General features: G+C 51.3%; 1 protein-coding gene across 1 annotated transcript in view; it reads right to left on the bottom strand.

Moving 5' to 3' along the window:
• LOC119965724 (alanine aminotransferase 2-like) overlaps positions 1-26,837 on the bottom strand; it is an 82,962-nt gene extending 56,125 nt beyond the window's left edge. Inside the window, exons 1-2 of the mRNA XM_038796487.1 lie at positions 26,657-26,837; positions 6,316-6,402 (exon numbers count right to left, since the gene is read on the bottom strand). Coding sequence (XP_038652415.1) covers positions 6,316-6,402; positions 26,657-26,785 — 216 coding nt within the window. The 5' untranslated portion in view covers positions 26,786-26,837. The remainder of the gene's footprint in view (positions 1-6,315; positions 6,403-26,656) is intronic.
• Positions 26,838-27,158: the final 321 nt, after the last annotated feature.

The raw sequence follows: 27,158 nt of genomic DNA, 5'->3' as shown, positions 1-27,158 counted from the left end.
AGAGCGAGGGGTCAGTGAGGGAGGGGTCAGAGAGGGAGGGGTCAGTGAGGGAGGGGTCAGTGAGGGAGGGGTCACGCTAAAATGGAAAGACGTCATGACAGCTGCCCCACGACATTGCAATCAGATTTGCCGCGATTAAGGTTCAGGATGAAGTTGCTGTGGGAACATGAGCTGCGATTTGCCCCCATAATCCCCCCTCAGACTATAAACTGATATTCACCATGGAATCTATTATTGTCGATGTTTGACCAAGGATAAATATTGATCAGGTCACCAGAGAAATCTGACCTCGTCTTCATCAAACTGGGAACGTAGGAACCATAATTCCCTCTCCGTAGGGCAGGCTGAACACTTTGTCCAAAAAACCCAAAATAGGATCAGCAGGAGGCCATTCGGCCCTTCTACCTGTCTGCCGGTCAGTCGGGTCACAGCTGCGGAATTTATGTTTAGAATTACAATTTCCCAACAACCTCCTGTAACGTTCAATCCAGGTTCCCCAAGAGAATACATCTACATAGAACAGTACAGCACAGAACAGGCCCTTCGGCCCTCGATGTTGTGCCGAGCAATGATCACCCTACTCAAACCCACGTATCCACCCTATACCCGTAACCCAACAACCCCACCCCACCTAACCTTACTTATTAAGGACACTAAGAGCAATTTAGCATGGCCAATCCACCTAACCCGCACATCTTTGGACTGTGGGAGGAAACCGGAGCACCCGGAGGAAACCCACGCACACACAGGGAGGACGTGCAGACTCCACACAGACAGTGACCCAGCCGGGAACCGAACCTGGGACCCTGGAGCTGTGAAGCATTTATGCTAACCACCATGCTACCCTGCTGCTCACTAAAAACAAGCAGCGACCCCCGTTACACGGCCTTCCCAGGCAAACTCGCATCACACACTGACAGTGCGGCACTCCCTCAGTACTGACCCTTTCACAGTGCGGCACTCCCTCAGTACTGACCCTCTGACAGTGCGGCACTCCCTCAGTACTGACCCTCTGACAGTGCAGCACTCCCTCACTACTGACCCTCTGACAGTGCAGCACTCCCTCAGTACTGACCCTCTGACAGTGCAGCACTCCCTCAGTACTGACCCTCTGACAGTGCGGCACTCCCTCAGTACTGACCCTCTGACAGTGCAGCACTCCCTCAGTACTGACCCTCTGACAGTGCGGCACTCCCTCAGTACTGACCCTCTGACAGTGCAGCACTCCCTCAGTACTGACCCTCTGACAGTTCGGCACTCCCTCAGTACTGACCCTCTGACAGTGCAGCACTCCCTCAGTACTGACCCTCTGACAGCGCGGCGCTCTCTCAGTACTGACCCTCTGACAGTGCGGCACTCCCTCAGTACTGACCCTCTGACAGTGCAGCACTCACTCAGTACTGACCCTCTGACAGTGCGGCACTCCCTCAGTACTGACCCTCTGACAGTGCAGCACTCCCTCAGTACTGACCCTCTGACAGTTCGGCACTCCCTCAGTACTGACCCTCTGACAGTGCAGCACTCCCTCAGTACTGACCCTCTGACAGCGCGGCGCTCTCTCAGTACTGACCCTCTGACAGTGCGGCACTCCCTCAGTACTGACCCTCTGACAGTGCAGCACTCACTCAGTACTGACCCTCTGACAGTGCGGCACTCCCTCAGTACTGACCCTCTGACAGTGCCGCACTCCCTCAGTACTGACCCTCTGACATTGCGGCTCTCCCTCAGTACTAACCCTCTGACAGTGCGGCACTCCCTCAGTACTGACCCTCTGACAATGCATCGCTCCCTCATTACTGACCCTGTGACAGTGCGGCGCTCCCTCAGTACTGACCGTCTGACAGTGCAGCACTCCCTCAGTACTGACCCTCTGACAGTGCAGAACTCCCTCAGTACTGACCCTCTGACTGTGCGGCGCTCGCTCAGTACTGACCCTCTGACAGTGCGGCACTCCCTCAGTACTGACCCTCTGACAGTGCAGCACTCCCTCAGTACTGACCCTCTGACAGTGCGGTAATCCCTCAGTACTCACTCTCTGACAGTGCGGCACTCACTCAGTACTGACCCTCTGACAGTGTGGCACTCCCTCAGTACTGACCCTCTGACAGTGCAGCACTCTCTCAGTACTGACCCTCTGACAGTGCAGCACTCCCTCAGCACTGACCCTCTGACAGTGCAGCACTCCCTCAGTACTGACCCTCTGACAGTGCAGCACTCCCTCAGTACTGACCCTCTGACAGTGCAGCACTCCCTCAGTACTGACCCTCTGACAGTGCAGCACTCCCTCAGTACTGACCCTCTGACAGTGCAGCACTCCCTCAGTACTGACCCTCTGACAGTGCAGCACTCCCTCAGTACTGACCCTCTGACAGTGCAGCACTCCCTCAGTACTGACCCTCTGACAGTGCAGCACTCCCTCAGTACTGACCCTCTGACAGTGCGGCACTCCCTCAGTACTGACCCTCTGACAGTGCAGCACTCCCTCAGTACTGACCCTCTGACAGTGCGGCATTCCCTCAGTACTGACCCTCTGACAGTGCAGCACTCCCTCAGTACTGACCCTCTGACAGTGCAGCACTCCCTCAGTACTGACCCTCTGACAGTCCAGCACTCCCTCAGTATGACTCTGTGACAGTGCTGCACTCCCTCAGTACTGACCCTCTGACAGTGCAGCACTCCCTCCGTACTGACCCTCTGACAGTGCGGCACTCCCTCTGTACTGACCCTCTGACAGTGCGGCCCTCCCTCAGTACTGACCCTCTGACAGTGCAGCACTCCCTCAGCACTGACCCTCTGACAGTGCAGCACTCCCTCAGTACTGACCCTCTGACAGTGCGGCACTCCCTCAGCACTGACCCTCTGACAGTGCAGCACTCCCTCAGTACTGACCCTCTGACAGTGCAGCACTCCCTCAGTATGACTCTGTGACAGTGCGGCATTTCATTCTGCCGCATTGCCAGTACACTTGCTCGTGTTCCCTGATGTCCTCTGGGGTGCTTCCCTGACTTTTTGTGGGTCTTGTGGCTTTGAGCCAGATCCTTGCCTGCCGTGGGTGGTGAACAGGTTGTGTGTTGGGCGTGGATGTGTTTTCTCTGGGGAGCCCAGTTCGACGCTGACCGCACTGGAGTCCATTGAACCTTGAAGTTCCTGGGCCCCAATCGCGGCACAGCAACAGTTCTGGGGCTTTCTTAAGGTGCAAGGCGGGTTCAGCAAGTGAGATTTTCCATTTCACAACGTCACTTATCCCGCATCCCAATCTATCCCGGAGTATGTCTGCCAGGAATGATCCATACTCACAGTGCTCGGCCAGTTTCCTGAGCCTGGTTCTCCAGCGATTCCTCTGACTGTATCAAACCTGTAGCAGAGGAGAATTACTGATGGTCTCGGGCCATCGAGGTCCACCACCAATTCTACCAGTTCAGTAAACATTGTCCTGGGCTGCCGAGTAAGTCAAGCTCTGAATAATGATGAATGTCAGGGCTACACAAACAGCCAGAGGGATTATCTTTTGTTGCTTCTTACCTTCTTACCTGCCGGTCTTTATCAAATTTCTTTCCGGGGACCCATTGTTACCAACCGGCCGACCTTCAGGACCCACGCCGGCCGACCCATCCTCGGGACCCACGCTGACCGACCTTCGGGACCCACGCTGGCCGACCTTCGGGACCCACGCCGGCCGACCTTCGGGACCCACACTGACCGACCTTCGGGACCCACGCTGACCGACCTTCGGGACCCACGCCGGCCGACCTTCGGGACCCACACTGACCGACCTTCGGGATCCACGCCGGCCGACCTTCGGGACCCACACTGACCGACCTTCGGGATCCACGCTGACCGACCTTCGGGACCCACGCCGGCCGACCTTCGGGACCCACACTGACCGACCTTCGCGACCCACGCCGGCCGACCCATCCTCGGGACCCACGCTGACCGACCTTCGGGGCCCACGCTGGCCGACCTTCGGGGCCCACGCTGACCGACCTTCGGGACCCACGCTGACCGACCTTCGGGGCCCACGCCAGCCGACCTTCGGGACCCACGCTGGCCGACCCTCAGGGCCCACACTGGCCGACCTTCGGGGACCATGCTGACCGACCTTCGGGGCCCACGCCGGCCGACCTTCACGGCCCACACCGGCCGACCTTTGGGACCCACGCCGGCCGACCTTTGGGACCCACGCTGGCCGACCTTCGGGACCCACGCTGACCGACCTTCGGGACCCACGCTGGCCGACCTTTGGGACCCACGCCAGCTGACCTTCGGGACCCACGCCGGCCGACCTTCGGGACCCACGCTGGCCGACCTTCGCGACCCACGCCGGTCGACCTTCGGGACCCACGCTGGCCGACCTTCGCGACCCACGCCGGCCGACCTTCGGGACCCACGCTGGCCGACATTCGCGACCCACGCCGTCCGACCCATCCTCAGGACCCACGCTGACCGACCATCGGGGCCCACGCTGGCCGACCTTCGGGGCCCACGCTGACCGACCTTCGGGGCCCACGCTGACCGACCTTCGGGGCCCACGCTGGCCGACCTTCGGGACCCACGCTGACCGACCTTCGGGGCCCATGCCGGCCGACCTTCGGGGCCCACGCTGACCGACCTTCGGGGCCCACGCTGACCGACCTTCGGGGCCCACGCTGGCCGACCTTCGGGGCCCACGCTGGCCGACCTTCGGGGCCCACGCTGACCGACCTTCGGGGCCCACGCCGGCCGACCTTCGGGACCCACGCTGACCGACCTTCGGGACCCACGCTGACCAACCTTCGGGACCCACGCTGACCGACCTTCGGGACCCACGCAGGCCGACCTTCACGGCCCACACCGGCCGACCTTCGGGACCCACGCTGACCGACCTTCGGGGCCCACGCTGACCGACCTTCGGGGCCCACGCTGACCGACCTTCGGGACCCACGCCGGCCGACCTTTGGGACCCACGCGGCCGACCTTCGGGGCCCCACGCTGACCGACCTTCGGGACCCACGCTGACCGACCTTCGGGACCCACGCTGACCGACCTTCGGGACCCACGCAGGCCGACCTTCACGGCCCACACCGGCCGACCTTTGGGACCCACGCGGCCGACCTTCGGGACACACGCTGACCGACCTTCGGGGCCCACGCTGACCGACCTTCGGGGCCCAGGCTAACCGACCTTCGCTACCCACGCTGGCCGACCTTCGGGACCCACGTCGGCCGACCTTCGGGACCCACGCTGGCCGACCTTCGGGACCCACGCTGACCGACCTTCGCGACCCACGCTGGCCGACCTTCGCGACCCACGCCGGCCGACCTTCGGGACCCACGCCGGCCGACCTTCGGGACCCACGCCAGCCGTCTCTTCGTATGTTTCCTCGTTTGGGAATTTGGACATTCTGAATTCTCCCTCTGTGACCCGAACAGGCGCCGGAATGTGGCGACTAGGGGATTTTCACAGTAACTTCATTGCAGGGTTAATGTAAGCCTACTGGCAACACTAATAAAGATTATTATTATTAACATAGTTGTTGCTGTTTTTAAAGCAGGGCTGTCCAGAATCCTGTTATCCCATCCGTGTCGCCAGTGTTGTGGAGACACAAAGAGGAAGGTTTAAAAAGATTTATCCTAAACTCAAAATGCAACAGTACTGCCCCAGCCCGGGGCCAACAGGACTTCCTAGTCCCGCTCTGGGATGGCATTTACAGGGCTCAGTAACGGGTCAGTGCTGGGCACCAGCCTCCGTCCGTTACCATGGGAGCCCCTACTCCACCAGCCCTGTGGGTAGATTGGTGAGTGATTCCCCACGGTCCTCGTGAAGGTTATCATGGCATTAAAATAAGATGACTGAGTACCAGGGGCTGGTTTGGCACAGTGGGCTAAACAGCTGGCTTCTAATACAGAACTAGGCCAGCAGTGCGGGTTCAATTCCCCAAACCTCCCTGAACAGGCGCCGGAATGTGGCGACTCAGGGCTTTTCACCGTAACTTCATTAAAGCCTACTCATGACAATAAGTTATTATTATTATTACCATTTCCCAAATATCGCTGGGAAATGAAATAAAAGCAAAATACCGCAGACACTGGTAATCCGAAATAAAATCAGAAAATGCTGGATTCAGTCAGCGGGTCTGGCAGCGTCTGGGGGAGAGGAACAGAGTTAACGTTTCGAGTGCACGCGGCTCTTCTTTCAGAACTTGAAATTGTTTGCGAATGAGTTTGATTTTTCCACAATTGAAGAGTTTCATTCTCATTGTGACTGTGAGCAGGTAGGAGCTCAGACCAGCCTGAACTCTGCAGAATGAGCCTGCCGATAATTCTCACGCACTCTTACCTGACGCAGGAAGCTGTTCGGTTTCTGCCCCATGGCCTGAGCATCCCCTGAGTGGCGAACAATCGCGGAGAATGGTTTCTTCACTCCCTGGTCAAGAAATTGCAGCAGGAGTTATTGACGGAAGAACAGAGAGGAAGAGGTGATTGTGCAAAAAATAAGAGATGATTGTGCAAAATTCAAGTGCATGGGATTGGGGGAAATGTATTGAGGTGGATAGAAAACTGGTTGGCAGAGAGGAAACAAAGAGTCGGGATTAATGGGTCCTTTCAAATTGGCAGGCAGTAACCAGCGGGGTACCACAGGGATCGGTGCTGGGACCCCAGCTATTCACAATATATAGTAATGATTTGGCTGAGGGAACAAAATGTAACATCTCAAAGTTTGCAGATACCAAGTTGGGTGGGAGGGTGAATTGTGACGAGGATGCAGGGATCCTACAGCAAGATCTGGACAGGTTGAGCGAGTGGGCAAATCAATGGCAGATGCAGTATAATTTGGATAAGTGTAAGGTTATTCACTTTGGAAGCAAAAACAGGAAGGCAGATTACTACCTGAATGGTTGTAAATTGGGAGAGGGGAGTGTGTAGCAGGACCTGGGTGTCCTTGTACACCATTCGCTGAAGGTAAGCATGCAGGTGCAGCAGGCGGTAAAGAAGGCTAATGGTATGTTGGCCTTCATTGCGAGAGGTTTCGAGTATAGAAGCCGGGATGTGTTGCTGCAATTGTACAGGGCCTTGGTGAGGCCACACCTGGAGTATTGTCTGCAGTTTTGGTCTCCTTCTCTGAGGAAGGATGTTCTTGCTGTCGAGGGAGTGCAGCGAAGGTTTACCAGACTGATTCCAGGGATGGCGGGATTGTCATTCGAGGAGAGACTGACGAGGTTGGGATTGTTCTCGCTGGAGTTCAGAAGAATGAGGGGGGAATCTCATAGAGACGTATAAAATTCTAACAGGAATAGACAGGGTAGATGCAGGGAAGATGTTACCAATGATGGGTGTGTCCAGAACCAGGGGTCACAGTCTGAGGATTCAGGGTAAACCATTTCGGACAGAGATAAGGAGACATTTCTTCACCCAAAGAGTGGTGAGCCTGTGGAATTCATTACCACAGGAAGGAGTTGATGCTAAAACTTTGAATATATTCAAGAGGCGGCTGGATATAGCACTTGGGGAGAATGGGATCAAAGGCTATGGGGAGAAAGCAGGATTAGGCTATTGAGTTGGATGATCAGCCATGATGGTGATGAATGGTGGAGCGGGATCGAAGGGCCAAAAAGCCTCCTCCTGCTCCTATCTTCTATGTATCTATGTAACATGGACAGATGGATTGGCGGAGATTTCCCACATCGAATCAAACAGCAATACAGAACAGAAGGAGGCCATTTGGCCCACTATGCCTGTCCTGGTCCTTTTGAGAGTCCCACTCCCCACCGATCAAACCCCAAAAACCTACAATTTTTGTCCTTGCAAAATATGTTTTTTAGGTTCCCACCCTTTGTGAGGAGAGCAGTTTTCTGGTGACTGACCCCTCCACCCTGGGACAGATGCCTGCCCATCCACTCTATCCATGCCCCTCATAATCTTGTAGACCTCCATCAGGTCACCCCTCAACCTCCGTCTTTCTAAGTAAACATAACCGAATTGTGGTCACTATCACCAAAGTGCTCACCTACCTCCAAATCTAACACCTGTCCTGGTTCATTACCCAGTACCAAATCCAATACGGCCTCGCCTCTCGTTGGCCTATCTACATACTGCATCAGGAAACCCTCCTGCACACATTGGACAAAACCGGACCCATCTAAAGTACTCGAACTATAGTGTTTCCAGTCAATATTTGGAAAGTTAAAGTTAAAGTTAGCTCACTGGGCTAAATCGCTGGCTTTTAAAGCAGACCAAGGCAGGCCAGCAGCACGGTTCGATTCCCGTAACAGCCTCCCTGAACAGGCGCCGGAATGTGGCGACTAGGGGCTTTTCACAGTTACTTCATTGAAGCCTACTTGTGACAATAAGCGATTTTCATTTCATTTTTTTCATTTCCCCCACAACAGCTACCCTGTTGCTTTCGCTCCTATCCAGAATCATCTTTGCAATCCTTTCCTCTAAATCTCTGGAACTTTTGGGAGGCCTATAGAAAAGTCCCAACAGGGTGACCTCTCCTTTCCTGTTTCTAACCTCAGCCCATACTACCTCAGTAGATGAGTCCTCATCAAACATCCTTTCTGCCACCATAATACTGTCCTTGACCAACGATGCCACCCCTCCCCCTCTCTTACCACCTTCCCTGAGCTTACTGAAATATCTAAACCCCGGCACCTGCAACAACCATTCCTGTCCCTGCTCTATCCATGTCTCCGAAATGGCCACAACATCGAGATCCCAGGTACCAACCCATGCTGCCAGTTCCCCTACCTTATTCCGGATGCTCCTGGCATTGAAGTAGACGCACTTTAAACCACCTTCCTGCCTGCCGGTACACTCCTGCAACCTTTGAAACCTTACTCATGGCCTCACTACCCTCAACCTCCTGTAAATTGGAGCTACAATTCAGGTTCCTAACCCCCTGCTGAATTAGTTTGAACCTCCCGAAGAGCATTAGCAAATTTCCTCCCCAGGATATTGGTACCCCTCTGGTTCAGGTGTAGACCATCCCATTTGTAGAGGTCCCACCTACCCCAGAATGAGCCCCAATTGTCCAGGAATCTGAAACCCTCCCTCCTGCACCATCCCTGTCCCCACGTGTTCAACTGCTCTCTCCCCCTATTCCTCGTCTCGCTAGCACGTGGCACGGGTAACAACCCAGAGATAATAACTCTGTTTGTTCTTGCTCAAAGTTTCCACCCTAGCTCCCTGAATTCCTGCCTTACATCCCTATCCCTTTTCCTACCAATGTCGTTGGTATCTATGTGGACTACGACTTGGGGCTTCTCCCCCTCCCCTTTAAGGATCCCGAAACCACGATCCGAGACATCGCGGACCCTGGCACCTGGGAGCCAATACACCAACCACGAGTCTCTCTCGTTCCCACAGAATCTCCTATCTATCCCCCTAACTATGGAGCCTCCAATGAGTAATGTTCTACTCCTTTCCCCCCTTCCCTTCTGAGCAACAGGGACAGATTCTGTGCCAGAGTCCTGTATCCCATGGCTTACCCCTGGTAAGTTGTCCCCCTCCACCCTGTGGTAGTGAGTTCCACATTCTCAGCCCTCTTCTTATTGGGCGGTTCCTCTGGATTGAGGGTGAGTTGCTTGTACTCTGGTCTGGATCAATGCAGTGTATGGATCAATGCAGTGTATGGATCAATGCAGTGTATGGGTCAATGCAGTGTATGGATAAATGCAGTGTATGGGTCAATGCAGTGTATGGATCAATGCAGTGTATGGGTCAATGCAGTGTATGGATCAATGCAGTGTGTGGATCAATGCAGTGAGTGGATCAATGCAGTGAATGGATCAATGCAGTGTATGGATCAATGCAGTGTATGGATCAATGCAGTGCATGGATCAATACAGTGTATGGATCAATGCAGTGTTTGGATCAATGCAGTGTATGGATCAATGCAGTGTATGGGTCAATGCAGTGTATGGATCAATGAAGTGAATGGACCAATGCAGTGTATGGATCAACACAGTGAATGGGTCAATGCAGTGTATGGATCAATGCAGTGTATGGATCAATGCAGTGTATGGATCAATGCAGTGAATGGATCAATGCAGTTTTTTGAACAATGCAGTGAATGGATCAATGGAGTGTATGAATCAATGCAGTGTATGGATCAATGCAGTGTATGGATCAATGCAGTGAATGGACTAATGCAGTGTGTGGATCAATGCAGTGTATGGATCAATGCAGTGTATGGATCAATGCAGTGTATGGGTCAATGCAGTGTATGGATCAATGCAGTGTATGGATCAATGCAGTGAATGGATCAATGCAGTGTATGGATCAATGCAGTGTATGGATCAATGCAGTGTATAGATCAATGCAGTGAATGGCTCAATGCAGTGTATGGATCAATGCAGTGTATGGATCAATGCAGTGTATGGATCAATGCAGTGAATGGATCAATGCAGTGTATGAATCAATGCAGTGTATGGATCAATGCAGTTTATGGATCAATGCAGTGTATGGATCAATGCAGTGTATGGATCAATGCAGTGAATGGATCAATGCAGTGTATGAATCAATGCAGTGTATGGATCAATGCAGTTTATGGATCAATGCAGTGTATGGATCAATGCAGTGAATGGACCAATGCAGTGTATGGGTCAATGCAGTGTATGGATCAATGCAGTGTATGGATCAATGCAGTGAATGGATCAATGCAGTGTATGGATCAATGCAGGGTATGGATCAATGCAGCGTATGGATCAATGCAGCGTGTGGATCAATGCAGTGTATGGATCAATGCAGTGAATGGATCAATGCAGTGTATGGATCAATGCAGTGTATGGATCAATGCAGCGTATGGATCAATGCAGCGTATGGATCAATGCAGCGTGTGGATCAATGCAGCGTATGGATCAATGCAGTGAATGGATCAATGCAGTGAATGGACCAATGCAGTGTATGGATCAATGCAGTGTGTGGATCAATGCAGCGTATGGATCAATGCAGTGTATGGATCAATGCAGGGTATGGATCAATGCAGTTTATGGATCAATGCAGTGTATGGATCAATGCAGTGAATGGACCAATGCAGTGTATGGGTCAATGCAGTGTATGGATCAATGCAGTGTATGGGTCAATGCAGTGAATGGATCAATGCAGTGTATGGATCAATGCAGTGAATGGATCAATGCAGTGTATGGACCAATGCAGTGTATGGATCAATGCAGTGAATGGATCAATGCAGTGTATGGATCAATGCAGTGTGTGGATCAATGCAGCGTATGGATCAATGCAGTGTATGGATCAATGCAGTGTATGGATCAATGCAGTTTATGGATCAATGCAGTGTATAGATCAATGCAGTGTATGGATCAATGCAGTGAATGGACCAATGCAGTGTATGGGTCAATGCAGTGTATGGATCAATGCAGTGTATGGGTCAATGCAGTGTATGGATCAATGCAGTGAATGGATCAATGCAGTGTATGGGTCAATGCAGTGAATGGATCAATGCAGTGAATGGATCAATGCAGTGAATGGACCAATGCAGTGTATGGATCAATGCAGTGTGTGGATCAATGCAGCGTATGGATCAATGCAGTGTATGGATCAATGCAGGGTATGGATCAATGCAGTTTATGGATCAATGCAGTGTATGGATCAATGCAGTGAATGGACCAATGCAGTGTATGGGTCAATGCAGTGTATGGATCAATGCAGTGTATGGGTCAATGCAGTGAATGGATCAATGCAGTGTATGGATCAATGCAGTGAATGGATCAATGCAGTGTATGGACCAATGCAGTGTATGGATCAATGCAGTGAATGGATCAATGCAGTGTATGGATCAATGCAGTGTGTGGATCAATGCAGCGTATGGATCAATGCAGTGTATGGATCAATGCAGTGTATGGATCAATGCAGTTTATGGATCAATGCAGTGTATAGATCAATGCAGTGTATGGATCAATGCAGTGAATGGACCAATGCAGTGTATGGGTCAATGCAGTGTATGGATCAATGCAGTGTATGGGTCAATGCAGTGTATGGATCAATGCAGTGAATGGATCAATGCAGTGTATGGGTCAATGCAGTGAATGGATCAATGCAGTGAATGGATCAATGCAGTGTATGGACCAATGCAGTGTATGGATCAATGCAGTGAATGGATCAATGCAGTGAATGGGTCAATGCAGTGTATGGGTCAATGCAGTGTATGGGTCAATGCAGTATATGGATCAATGCAGTGAATGCATCAATGCAGTGTATGGATCAATGCAGTGTATGGATCAATGCAGTGTATGGATCAATGCAGTGTATAGATCAATGCAGTGTATGGACCAATGCAGTGTATGGATCAATGCAGTGAATGGATCAATGCAGTGAATGGGTCAATGCAGTGTATGGATCAATGCAGTGTATGGGTCAATGCAGTATATGGATCAATGCAGTGTATGGGTCAATGCAGTGTATGGATCAATGCAGTGTATGGATCAATGCAGTGTATGATCTGCAAACATTGCCACATATGTGGAGGTGCTGTTTGAAGGACTGGGTAGGTGGGTTGTTTGCCGGTTTGTTCCCTTCTCTCCCCCCACCACCACCCCCCCCCCCCCCTCCCCCCCACACCCCACCCCCCCAATACCTCGACATCGCCTCTGCACCTTCCTAACAAAGTCTCTCGCCGTGTTCACTGCCTTTGTGAATGAACCCCCTGTGTTTGCGGCAGTCACAGGCCAGGGTCTGTCTCCCATGAGCCAGTGGGGGTGTTTGATCTAGTCACAGATGCTGTGTGGACATTCCCAAAGTGTTTCCGCTCTGTTCCCGGGAGTCTCCTCCCAACATCGAGTTCTGAACAGAACAACTGCTTCGGAGGTCTGGTGTCAGGCGTGTGAGCGACGTGTCCCATCCAATGGAGCTGGTTCTGGGGTGATTCGTGCCTCGATGCTGGGCATGTGGACCTGGGAGAGGACGCTGCTGTTGGAGCGACTTTCCTGTCCCTGCATTTGGGGGATCTTGCGAAGGCTCCACCAGTAATACCTCTCCAGTGGCTGAGGAGCCTGCTCTAGGTTGGCCAAGTCTCCGCAGCAAATGGCAGCCGGGAGATCACTGCTGCCCAGTAAACCACCAACTTAGTCTTGGGTTTGACATCCTGGTCCTCAAACACTCTTGTCTCATAATAGATCGAAGGCTGAGCTGATACATTGGAGGTGATGATGAATTTTCAGCATCTTTATCTGAAAATGATCCACATTTTCCTGAATCTGGCCATTGATCTTATTCGACAGCGGGAACGGTTATGCTGGAAGAGGTCCTTAGTTTTCCAAGTGTTTAGTGAATGGCCCATTTTCTCATCTGAGTCAGAGGAGTTGACAATGACATAGAGCTTAGCTTCAGAGTGAGCGGACACACACACACAGACACACACACAGAGACACCCCCCCCCCCCCCCCACACACACACAAACACACAGAGACATGCACACTCCCCACACACACACACACAGACGTGCGCACCCCACACACACAGAGACACACCCCCCACACACACAGAGACACACACACACAGACGCGTGCACCCCCCACACACACACCCCACACACACAGAGACACACACACACAGAGATACACCCCCCCCCCACACACACAAACACACAGAGACATGCACACTCCCCACACACACACACACACAGACGCGTGCACCCCACACACACACACACCCCACAAACACAGAGACACACACACACACAGACACCCCCCCCACACACACACACAGAGACACCCCCCCCACACACACACAAAGAGACACCCCCCCCACACACACAAACACACAGAGACATGCACACTCCCCACACACACACACACAGACGCGTGCACCCCACACACACACACACTCCACAAACACAGAGACACACACACACAAACACGCACACACACAGACACAGAGACACGCACACCCCACACACAGACACACAGAGACGCACGCACCCCACACACACAGACACATACACCCCACACACACACAGACACAAACACAGACACACACACACAGACACACACACCCCACACACACACAGACACACACAGAGACACACACACACAAACACACACACACAGACACAGAGACACACCCCCCACACACACAGACACATACACCCCACACACACACAGACACAAACACAGAGACACACACACCCCACACACACACAGACACACACACCCCACACACACACAGACACACACACACACAAACACACACACACAGACACAGAGACACACCCCCCACACACACAGAGACACACACACACACACACATGCAGCTGGTGTGGATGAAACATTTTGGTGCCTGTTCTGTTCTCTCCACACACAGGCTCAATTTGCTGGAAGAAGGCAATAGGAGTGTTGATGCAGCAACAAAGCCTTGTTTAACTATAGTTTGGGGCTTTGTGTTGGTTCTGTCGCCGTGGATCACAGCTTGCACATTATCTTGGAGCAATCAGAGAGTGGTGACAAATAGGGAGGACAAATTTGAAGAGGATTCTCAACAATCCCTCATGGTTGAGAGAGTCAGAGGTTTATTGGGGAGGTTGAGAAAGGCCGTTTCTGAGGGTTGGTGCTTTGCTTGAATTTGCAGCAGTGAAGTTCATGTCCTCTGGATGGGCGAAAACCGCACTGGCGTTCCGGAAGGATCTCCTCGCCCATTGGGGTGGGGGGGGGGAGAGACAGGTGTGGAAGATTCTGCCATTTCGGAAGGATCTCCTTGCCCATTGGGGGTGGGTGGACAGGTATGGAAGATTCTTGCAATGGTCCTGCCTGGGCAGACAGTATGTAGTGTCGTCTGTCACTACCACAATCAAACTCCTTCGATGCAAGAACGATTATAGTGTCGCCGAGATTGTGTAGCTGTGCTGGGATTGTATCTCCAGCCTGTTTCACATGGGCAGTGTCTGCTCCACCAGCATTTCAGCTGTTAATTTGTTTTTCAACTTCACTTGGACTGGGTAAATTCACTCCACTGAGACCGAGCCACCCAGGCTGCTCAGGAACAGAGTGGATCACGTTCAAGTCAAAGACAGAACCTCAGTTGAAGGATTCTTCAACAGGTTTGTCCAGCGAGCAGTGACTGCCTCTGTGTCCTTCAGGAACTTCACTCCATGCCGGACTCTCATTGTGTTCAGTGCTGAATTGGTTACTGGGCAGCTTGGTGACACACTGCTGCCTCACAGCGCCAGGGTCCCAGGTTCAATTCCCCGCTGGGTCGCTGTCTGTGCAGAGTCTGCACGTTCTCCCCGTGTGTGCGTGGGTTTCCTCCGGGTGCTCCGGTTTCCTCCCACAGCCCAAAGATGTGCACGTTTAGGGGAATGGCCATGATAAATTGCCCTTAGTGACCAAAAATATACAGGTTGATTGGGGTTACCGGGATAGGATGGAGGAGTGGGACAAGGTAGGGTGCTCCATCAGAGGGTGGGTGCAGACTAATTGGGCCGAATGCCCTTCTTCTGAATACCCAGTGACTGAGGGGAGCTCAGTGAATAGGCCCAGTAATAACAAAAGGAATAAAACTGGATATGTTAAGATTCAAAACAGAGGTAAAAAACCAACATAAGTGTACTTTACCTGAATGCTCGTAGTATTCGGAATAAAGTAAATGAGTTGATGGCACAAATTATCGTAAATGACTATGATTTAGTGGCCATTACTGAAACATGGTTAAAGGATGGTCACGACTGGGAGTTAAATATCCGAGGGTATCAAACTATTCGGAAGGACAGAGTGGATGGTAAGGGAGGTGGTGTAGCTCTGTTATTTAAGGATGACATCCGGGCAATGGTAAGGGATGACATCGGTGCTATGGAGGATAATGTTGAATCCATTTGGGTGGAAATCAGGAATAGTAAGGCGAAAAAGTCACTGATAGGAGTAGTCTGTCGGCCACCAAATAGTAACGTTATGGTGGGGCAGGCAATAAACAAAGAAATAACTGATGCATGTAGAAATGGTACAGCAGTTATCATGGGGGATTTTAATCTACATGTTGATTGGTTTAACCAGGTCGGTCAAGGCAATCTTGAGGAGGAGTTTATAGAATGTATCAGCGATAGTTTCCTAGAACAGTATGTAATGGAACCTACGAGGGAACAAGCAGTCCTAGATCTTGTCCTGTGTAATGAGACAGGATTGATTCATGATCTCATAGTTAGGGATCCTCTCGGAAGGAGCGATCACAATATGGTGGAATTTAAAATACAGATGGAGGGTGAGAAAGTAAAATCAAATACTAGTTTTTGTATTTAAACAAAGGAGATTACAAGGGGATGAGAGAAGAACAAGCTAAGGTAGACTGGGAGCAAAGACGTTATGGTGGAACAGTTGAGGAACAGTGGAGAACCTTCCAAGCGATTTTTCACAGTGCTCAGCAAAGGTTTATACCAACAAAAAGGAAGGACGGTAGAAAGAGGGAAAATCGACCGTGGATATCTAAGGAAATAAGGGAGAGTATCAAATTGAAGGAAAAAGCATATAAAGTGGCAAAGATTGCTGGGAGATTAGAGGACTGGGAAATCTTTAGGGGCCAACAGAAAGCTACTAAAAAAAGCTATAAAGAAGAGTAAGATAGATTATGAGAGTAAACTTGCTCAGAATATAAAAACAGACAGTAAAAGTTTTTACAAATATATAAAACAAAAAAGAGTGGCTAAGGTAAATTCTGGTCCTTTTGAGGATGAGAAGGGAGATTTAATAATGGGAGATGAGGAAATGGCTGAGGAACTGAACAGGTTTTTTGGGTCGGTCTTCACAGTGGAAGACACAAATAAAATGCCAGCGACTGATAGAAATGAGGCTATGACAGGTGAGGACCTTGAGAGGATTGTTATCACTAAGGAGGGAGTGATGGGCAAGCTAATGGGGCTAACGGTAGACAAGTCTCCTGGCCCTGATGGAATGCATCCCAGAGTGCTAAAAGAGATGGCTAGGGAAATTGTAGATGCACTAGTGATAATTTACCGAAATTCACTCGACTCTGGGGTGGTCCCGGTGGATTGGAAATTAGCAAACGTGACACCACTGTTTAAAAAAGGTCGGCAGAAAGCAGGAAATTATAGGCCAGTGAGCTTAACTTCGGTAGTAGGGAAGATGCTGGAATCTATCATCAAGGAAGAAATAGCGAGGCATCTGGATAGAAATTGTCCCATTGGGCAGACGCAGCATGGGTTCATAAAGGGCAGGTCATGCCTAACTAATTTAGTGGAATTTTTTGAGGACATTACCAGTGCAGTTGATAACGGGGAGCCAATGGATGTGGTATCTGGATTTCCAGAAAGCCTTTGACAAGGTGCCACACAAAAAGTTGCTGCATAAGATAAAGATGCATGGCATTAAGGGTAAAGTAGTAGCATGGATAGAGGATTGGTTAATTAATAGAAAGCAAAGAGTTGGGATAAATGGGTGTTTCTCTGGTTGGCAGTCAGTGGCTAGTGGTGTCCCTCAGGGATCCGTGTTGGGCCCACAACTGTTCACAATTTACATAGATGATTTGGAGTTGGGGACCAAGGGCAATGTGTCCAAGTTTGCAGATGACACTAAGATGAGTGGTAAAGCGAACAGTGCAGAGGATACTGGAAGTCTGCAGAGGGATTTGGATAGGTTAAGTGAATGGGCTAGGGTCTGGCAGATGGAATACAATGTTGACAAATGTGAGGTTATCCATTTTGGTAGGAATAACAGCAAACGGGATTATTATTTAAACGATAAAATATTAAAGCATGCCGCTGTGCAGAGAGACTTGGGTGTGCTAGTGCATGAGTCACAGAAGGTTGGTTTACAGGTGCAACAGGTGATTAAGAAGGCAAATGGAATTTTGTCCTTCATTGCTAGAGGGATGGAGTTTAAGACTAGGGAGGTTATGTTGCAATTGTATAAGGTGTTAGTGAGGCCACACCTGGAGTATTGTGTTCAGTTTTGGTCTCCTTACTTGAGAAAGGACGTACTGGCACTGGAGGGTGTGCAGAGGAGATTCACTAGGTTAATCCCAGAGCTGAAGGGGTTGGATTATGAGGAGAGGTTGAGTAGACTGGGACTGTACTCGTTGGAATTTAGAAGGATGAGGGGGGATCTTATAGAAACATTTAAAATTATGAAGGGAATAGATAGGATAGATGCGGGCAGGTTGTTTCCACTGACGGGTGACAGCAGAACTAGGGGGCATAGCCTCAAAATAAGGGGAAGTAGATTTAGGACTGAGTTTAGGAGGAACTTCTTCACCCAAAGGGTTGTGAATCTATGGAATTCCTTGCCCAGTGAAGCAGTTGAGGCTCCTTCATTAAATGTTTTTAAGGTAAAGATAGATAGTTTTTTGAAGAATAAAGGGATTAAGGGTTATGGTGTTCGGGCCGGAAAGTGGAGCTGAGTCCACGAAAGATCAGCCATGATCTCATTGAATGGCGGAGCAGGCTCAAGGGGCCAGATGGCCTACTCCTGCTCCTAGTTCTTATGTTCTTATGTTCTGCACTGTGACTCTATGAAATCATTTTGACAGCGGTTGATGTATTGCGTGTTGTTGATGTCGGCGGGTTGATGGATCTTCTGCGCTCTTTCGACCCACCACTTGTTCCTGGTATCATGGGTTTGAAGCAGTACATCTGCCTTCATCCTCCTGTGTGGTGACTGTTTTTCAGAGGAGCTGAGGTGACCTTTCCAGTCAATATCCATTGGGATGGCTCCTGGGCCTGGTTGGTTTCCTGATGGAGTCGACAAGGACTTCGCAACAGGTGTTCATGGTGATCTTGACCCTGCACTTGGAGCTGCGGGTGTCTGGAGGTCAGAGGTGAGCAGAGAGGCGAACAAGGACCCGCTGGGTGGGGTATCTGAGGCCTTTGATGTCAATTTTCTGGCAGTATTTATTCCGTCACCCCAGCGGTTTGGGGGTCAGGCTGATGAATGAAATGAAATGAAAATCGCTTATTGTCACACGTAGGCTTCAAATGAAGTTACTGTGAAAAGCCCCTAGTCGCCACATTCCGGCGCCTGTTCGGGGAGGCTGGTACGGGAATTGAACCCGTGCTGCTGGCCTGCCTTGGTCTGCTTTCAAAGCCAGCGATTTAGCTCAGTGAGCTAAACCAGCCCCAGATGAAGATGGTAGCACAGGAAAGGCAGTCCCCATAAGACAATGCGGCATCGGAGCAGAAAGAGGCCACTCGGCCCATCGAGTCCGCTCCGCCATTCAATCATGGCTGATATTTCTCTCATCCCCATTCTCCTGCCTTCACCCCATAACCCCTGATTCCCCCCTTTTTTTTAATAAACATTTCATTGAGGCATTTATGGTTTTATAACAGTAACAGAAGAAACAGTGTACATACAAATATATAAACATAGTGCAAAATCTGTCTTCCTCCCTCACAGGTCTCACCTTTACTAACGCCTCACTCGAAACTAAACTAAACCGCACCCCCCCCCCCCCCCAACCCCCATCCCACCCCTTCTGCTGATGGTTAATTTTCCCCAAAGAAGTCGACGATCGGCTGCCACCTCCGGGCGAACCCTAACATTGACCCTCTCAGGGCGAACTTGATTTTGTCCAGACAGAGAAAGCTAGCCATGTCAGATAGCCACATCTCTGTCATCAGGGGCTTTGAGTCCCTTCAGGCTAATAACACTGTGGACATGACATCCGCAAACCCCTGCCAGAACCCCCTAAGCTTTGGACATGACCAGAACATATGAACATGGTTCGCTGGTCCTCCCGTACACCTTGCACACCTGTCTTCTACCCCAAAGAACCTGCTCATCCGGGCCACTGTCATGTGAGTTCGGTGAAGTCCTTAAACTGTATCAGGATGAGCCTGGCACATGTGGACGTGTTGACTCGATTCAACACGTCCGCCCAGAGACCATCCTCTATCTCTCCTCCCAACTCCTCTTCCCACTTGTGTTTCAACTCCTCGGTCTGCGTTTCCTCTGACCTCATGAGTTCCTTGTAAATGTCAGAAACCCTCCCCTCTCCCACCCACACTCTGGAAACTACCCTTTCCTGTATCCCCCTTGGTGGTAGGAGGGGGAAGGTTGAGACCTGCCTGCGTAGGAAGTCCCACGCCTGCAGGTACCTAAACCCATTCCCTCCCGTCAATTCAAATCTCTCCTCCAACTCCCTCAGGCTGGAAAAGCTCCCCTCCATAAACATATCTCCCATCCTCTCAATCCCTGCTCTCCGCCATATCCGGAATCCCCCCCATCCATCCTTCCCGGGGCAAACCGGTGATTATTACAGATTGGGGACCAGACCGATGCTCCCTCTGCTCCCACACATGTCTCCTCCATTGCCCCCAGACTCTCAGGGCTGAAACCACCACGGGGCTGGTGGAGTACCGTGACGGCGGGAACGGCAGAGCCGCCGTTACCAATGCCCCCAAATCAGTACCCTTGCATGATGCCGCCTCTACTTGCTCCCACACCGACCCCGCCCCCCCCACCATCCACTTCCTAATCATGGCTATATTCGCCGCCCAATAAGAATTACGAAAGTTTGGCAGCGCCAGCCCGCCCTCCCCCCAGCTACGCTCCAGCATCCTCTTTTTAACTCGCGGGGTCTTACCCACCCATACAAAGCCAGTTTATAGACCTGTTTAAAGAAGGACCGCGGAATAAAGATGGGGAAACACTGAAACACAAAAAGGAATCTCGGGAGGACCGTCAGTTTCACTGTCTGTACCCTCCCAGCCTGTGACAACGGGAGCACGTCCCACCTTCGGAAATCCTCCTTCATTTTGTCTACTAGTCAGGCCAGATGAAGCTGGTGCAGCCGTTCCCCTTCCCACGGCACCTGGATGCCTAGGCACCGAAAGCTTCCCCCTACCACTCTAAACGGCAGCTCCCCCAATCGCCTCTCCTGACCCCTTGCCTGGATCGCAAACATCTCACTTTTCCCCATGTTCAATTTATACCCCGCAAACCGGACAAAATCCCCAAGAATCCCCATAATTTCTTCCATCCCTTCCAGTGGGTTTGACACACATAAGAGCAGATTGTCCGCGTATAGCGAGACTCTATGTTCCACCGCCCCCCCCCCCCCCCCCACCCCGGACCAGCCCCTTCCAGCCCCTCGAGGTTCTCAATGTAATTGCCAGCGGCTCTATGGCCAGCGCAAACAGCAGTGGGGAGAGAGGACATCCCTGCCTCGTCCCCCTCTGCAGCCTACAATAGCCCGATGTCAACCTGTCCGTCCGAACACTTGCCACGGGCGCCTGATACAGCAGGCAATGAAGCCCCGTCAAACCACCCAGTTCCTCCCACAGATATTCCCATTCCACCCGATCAAATGCCTTCTCTGTGTCCATTGCAACCACTACCCTCTGGAGGCATCATGATTACGTTCAGCAGCTGATGCACGATCAATTACACCAAGACGAGAGTTGGATACAACTGAGGCTTTATTACACTAAGATGTGTGGCCTCCTGCAGCAGCTGGCAAAATGGCTGCTGTACAAGGAGCACACATATTTATACTCCGCCTACTGGGCGGAGCCAGCAGGCAGGGATCTACCCCCGTACCTGTAGTACGGAGGCCTTACCATAAATCACCTAATACATACATCACTGGTGACTACCACATTCACCCTGTTAAAATTCAGTCCGGCGGGGGGGGTGATGGAGAACTATATACAAGTACATGTTTTTAAAATACAGAGAGGACAAAAAATTGAGTCCAGTGGGGTGGAGGAGAATTATACAGAAGGATGATGTTTCAAGAGTCCCGATCAAGTTACAGGTTCAGTCGGTCCGGAGCCTTGATCTGCAGCTGGGAGCGCCGCAATGGTGGCAGCGATTCCGGTGTGTGTCTGGTCCTCGGTGACTCCGGGAGTGTGCCGAAATCCTCGTCATCCTCGGGCGTGGGCAGGGGGAGGACGGATTGTCCTGGGGCGGGGGTTGCGGCTGGATGCTCCGGGGGAGGGGAGGGTGGCGCCTGGTTGGAGGGTGTGTGTGTGTGGAACCTGTTGGCGCCAGGTCCCTGAGGGAGACAGTATCTTGGTGTACCCTAAGTCAGGGTATGCCACGTAGGCATACTGTGGGTTGGCGTGGAGTAACTGTACCGTCTCAACCAACGGGTCTGCCATGTGGAGTCGTACGTGCTTATGGAGGAGTACGGGTCCTGGAGCTGCCAGCTAAGTCGGGAGCAACACCCCGGAGGTGGACTTCCTGGGGAAGGCAAAGAGACGTTCATGGGGTGTGTCGTTTATCGCAGTGCATAGGAGCGACCGAATGGTCAGGGAGGACTTCCTGCCAGCGGGAAGCCGGGAGATTTCTTGACCGTAGGGCCAGGTGGACGGCCCTCCAGACCTCCCATTCTCCCTCTCTACCTGGTTATAGCTGGTCGTCCTGCTTGAGGCGATACCCCTGCTGAGCAGGAACTGACACAGCTCATCACTCATGAATGAGGATCCCCTGTCACTGTGGACATAGGCGGGGAAGCCAAACAGAGCGAAGATTGTGTTGAGGGCCTTGATGACGGTGGCAGACATTGTATCAGGGCATGGGATGGCGAAGGGGAATCTGGAGTACTCATCGACCACACTGAGGAAGTATGTGTTACGGTCGGTGGAGGGGAGGGGCCCTTTGAAGTCCACGCTGAGGCGTTTAAAGGGGCAGGAGGCCTTCACCAGACGCGCGCGATCTGGCCGGTAGAAGTGCGGCTTGCACTCCGCCCAGACCTGGCAGTCTCTGGTGACTGTCCGTCCTTCCTTGACGGAGTGGGGCAGATTGCGGGCCTTGATGAAGTGACACAACCGTGTGACTCACGGGTGACAAAGATTGTCGTCCAGAGTCCGGAGTCGGTCTACTTGTGCGCTGGCACATGTACCTCGGGATAGGGCGTCTGGGGGCTCGTTGAGCTTACCGGGGCGATACAAAATCTCGTAATTGTAGGTGGAGAGCTCGATTCTCCACCGCAAGATTTTATCATTTTTGATCTTGCCCCGCTGTGTGTTGTTAAACATGAAGGCTACCGATCGTTGGTGAGTGAGGAGAGTGAATCTCCTGCCGGCCAGGTAATGCCTCCAATGCCGCACAGCTTCTACGATGGTTTGGGTCTCTTTTTCAACAGAGGAGTGCCAAATTTCAGAAGCATGGAGGGTGCGTGAAAAGAATGCCACGGGCCTGCCTGCCTGGTTGAGGGTGGCGGCTAGAGCGACGTCTGAAGCGTCGTTCTCCACTTGAAAGGGTAACGTCTCGTCGACTGCGTGCATCGCAGCCTTGGCGATGTCGGCCTTGATACGGTTGAAGGCCTGGTGAGCCTCGGCCGTCAGGGGAAACGGAGTGGATTGAATGAGTGGACGGGCCTTGTCCGCATAGTTTGGGACCCACTGGGCGTAGTAAGAAAAGAACCCCAGGCATCGTTTGAGGGCCTTGGGGCAGTGGGGGAGGGGGAGTTCCATGAGGGGGCACATGCGGTCGGGATCGGGCTCCAGAACTTCGTTCTGGACCACATAGCCGAGGATGGCTGAGCGGTTCATGCTGAACACGCATTTCTCCTTGTTATAAGTTAGGTTGAGGAGAGTGGCGGTGTGGAGAAATTTGGCAAGGTTGGCGTCACGGCCCTGCTGATCGTGGCCGCTGATGGTGACGTTATCCAGGTACGGGAATGTGGCCCACAGTCCGTACCGGTCAACCATTCGGTCCATTTCCTGTTGAAAAACCGAGACTACCCTGAGGAAGTGGTAAAGGCAGCCATCTGCTTCGAAGGCAGTGTCTGGGCGGTCCGCCTTACGGATGGGGAGCTGGTGGTAGGCGGATTTCAGGTCCACTATCGAGAAGACCCGGTACTGTGCAATCTGATTGACCATATCAGATATGCGTGGGAGGGGGGTACGCGTCGAGCTGCTTGTAGCTGTTGATGGTCTGGCTGTAGTCCACAACCATCCTGTTTTTCTCCCCAGTTTTCACCACTACCACGTGGTCTCTCCTGGGGCTGTTGCTGGCCTCGATGATGCCTTCCCGAAGCAGCCGCTGGACCTCAGACCCGATGAAGGTCCTGTCCTGGGCGCTGTACCATCTGCTCCTGGTGGCGACGGGTTTGCAATCCGGAGTTAGGTTTTCAAATAGGGAAGGTGGGTCGACCTTAAGGGCCGCACACAGTAAGGGGTGGTAAGGCCCGCCGAATTTCAGGGTTAGGCTCTGAAGGTTGCGCTGGAAATCCAGGCCGAGTAGCCGGGCAGTGCAGAGTTTGGGGAGGACGTAGAGGCGGAAGCTGCTGAACTCTACGCCCTGGACGGTGAGGGTGGCGATGCTGTACCCCCGGATCGCCACGGACATTACCAGTGCAGTAGATAACGGGGAGCCGATGGATGTGGTATATCTGGATTTCCAGAAAGCCTTTGACAAGGTGCCACACAAAAGGTTGCTGCATAAGATAAAGATGCATGGCATTAAGGGTAAAGTAGTAGCATGGATAGAGGATTGGTTAATTAATAGAAAGCAAAGAGTGGGGATTAATGGGTGTTTCTCTGGTTGGCAATCAGTAGCCAGTGGTGTCCCTCAGGGATCCGTGTTGGGCCCACAATTGTTCACAATTTACATAGATGATTTGGAGTTGGGGACCAAGGGCAATGTGTCCAAGTTTGCAGATGACACTAAGATGAGTGGTAAAGCAAAAAGTGCAGAGGATACTGGAAGTCTGCAGAGGGATTTGGATAGGTTAAGTGAATGGGCTAGGGTCTGGCAGATGGAATACAATGTTGACAAATGTGAGGTTATCCATTTTGGTAGGAATAACAGCAAACGGGATTATTATTTAAATAATAAAGTATTAAAACATGCTGCTGTGCAGAGACACTTGGGTGTGCTAGTGCATGAGTCACAAGAGTTGGTTTACAGGGGCAACAGGTGATTAAGAAGGCAAATGGAATTTGTCCTTCATTGCTAGAGGGATGGAGTTTAAGACGAGGGAGGTTATGCTGCAATTGTATATGGTGTTAGTGCGGCCACACCTGGAGTATTGTGTTCAGTTTTGGTCTCCTTACTTGAGAAAGGACGTACTGGCGCTGGAGGGTGTGCAGAGGAGATTCACTAGGTTAATCCCAGAGCTGAAGGGGTTGGATTACGAGGAGAGGTTGATTAGACTGGGACTGTACTCGTTGGAATTTACAAGGATGAGGGGGGATCTTATAGAAACATATAGAATTATGAAGGGAATAGATAGGATAGATGTGGGCAGGTTGTTTCCACTGGCGGGTGAAAGCAGAACTAGGGGACATAGCCTCAAAATAAGGGGAAGTAGATTTAGGACTGAGCTTGGGAGGAACTTCTTCACCCAAAGGATTGTGAATTCCTTGCCCAGTGAAGCAGTTGAGGATCTTTCATTAAATGTTTTTAAGGTAAAGATAGATAGTTTTTTGAAGAATAAAGGGATTAAGGGTTATGGTGTTCGGGCCGGAAAGTGGAGCTGAGTCCACAAAAGATCAGCCATGATCTAATTGAATGGTGGAGCAGGCTCGAGGGGCCAGATGGCCTACTCCTGCTCCTCGTTCTTATGTTCTTATGTTTAGGAATGGGATTTGTTTGTTTGGGAATGCACAGGATTGGAGTTTGGATGGTTGGATTTTTGTTTATTGTCGCATGTACCGAGGTACAGTGAAAAGTATTTTTCTGCAAGCAGCTCAACAGATCATTAACACATAAAAATAAAATAAAAGAAAAGAAAATACATAATAGGGCAACACAAGATATACAATGTAACTACATAAACACTGGCATCGGATGAAGCATACAGGGTGTAGTGTTAATGAGGTCAGTCCATAAGAGGGTCATTTAGGAGTCTGATAACAGCGGGGAAGAAGCTGTTTTTGAGTCTGTTCGTGCGTGTTCTCAGATTTCTGTATCTCCTGCCCGATGGAAGAAGTTGGAAGAGTGAGTAAGCCGGGTGGGAGGGGTCTTTGATTATGCTGCCCGCTTTCCCCAGGCAGCGGGAGGTGTAGATGGAGTCAATGGATGGGAGGCGGGTTTGTGTGATGGACTGGGCGGTGTTCACGACTCTCTGAAGTTTTTTGCGGTCCTGTGCCGAGCAGTTGCCATACCAGGCTGTGATGCAGCCCGATAGGATGCTTTCTATGGTGCATATGTAAAAGTTGGTACGAGTCAATGTGGACATGCCGAATTTCCTTAGTTTCCTGAGGAAGTATAGGCGCTGCTGTGCTTTCTTGGTGATAGCGTCGGCGTGGGTGGACCAGGACAGATTGTTGGTGATTTGTAGCCCTAGGAATTTGAAGTTGTCAATCATCTCCACCTCGGCCCCGTTGATGCTGACAGGGATGTGTACAGTACTTTGCTTCCTGAAGTCGATGACCAGCTCTTTGGTTTTGCTGGCATTGAGGGAGAGATTGTTACCGCTGCTCCACTCCACTAGGTTCTCTATCTCCCTCCTGTATTCGGACTCGTCGTTATTCGAGATCCGGCCCACTATGGTCGTATCGTCAGCAAACTTGTAGATGGAATTGGAACCAAGTTTTGCCATGCAGTCGTGTGTGTACAGGGAGTAGAGTAGGGGGCTAAGTACGCAGCCTTGCGGGGCCTCGGTATTGAGGAATATTGTGGAGGGATTGGAGGGATTGTGAATGGGATTGGTATGTTTAGGATTGGGAGCAATTTGTTTAGGAATGGGATCGGTTTGCTTAGGAATGGGATCGGTTTTGTTGGAGATTGTGGAAGATTCCGTTGTTTCTGTGAAGATTAATTGTCACTGACCTGCTCAAGTTCATTGTTGATCTCTGCCTCTTTCAGCAATAGAGCCTCCGTGATGTCTGCCATCGCTGATCCTGGGTATGGACTGAGTCTCCTTAGCTGTGATCTCGCAGACGCTCTCAAAGTGTTCATCCAGCCTCAGCTCCTCTCCACCAGCAAATACAAATAACTCCGGCCTGCCAAGTCTGCCTCCAGCTGGGTTAAACATTGACACCATGACAGAACATTTCGAGAAGTGAAGTTAGAGAAGCTGTAATGATTTACTCAGGAAGCAGACCATAGCATTACAGAAGACAAATCATTAACATCAGCATCGGAGGTCAGTAAAAACAGGAAAGAAAATTCAAACAAAGATCTGGGAGGATGGACGAAATTGACCTTGGTTTGGAAGCTGGTCAGGATGTTAGAAAGCGTGCACATTCATGGCCTCCGCACTGAGAAATGACACGGAAACAGTGAGAAAGTGCAAAAGGTTGAAAAGGCTTTACGCAGATCGAAGCTATGG

This window comes from Scyliorhinus canicula, chromosome 5 (genome assembly GCF_902713615.1).
Source record: "Scyliorhinus canicula chromosome 5, sScyCan1.1, whole genome shotgun sequence".
NCBI lineage: Eukaryota > Metazoa > Chordata > Chondrichthyes > Carcharhiniformes > Scyliorhinidae > Scyliorhinus > Scyliorhinus canicula.
The sequence above is the reverse complement of the archived record's forward strand: the minus strand, read 5'-3'. Positions and strand labels throughout refer to the sequence as shown.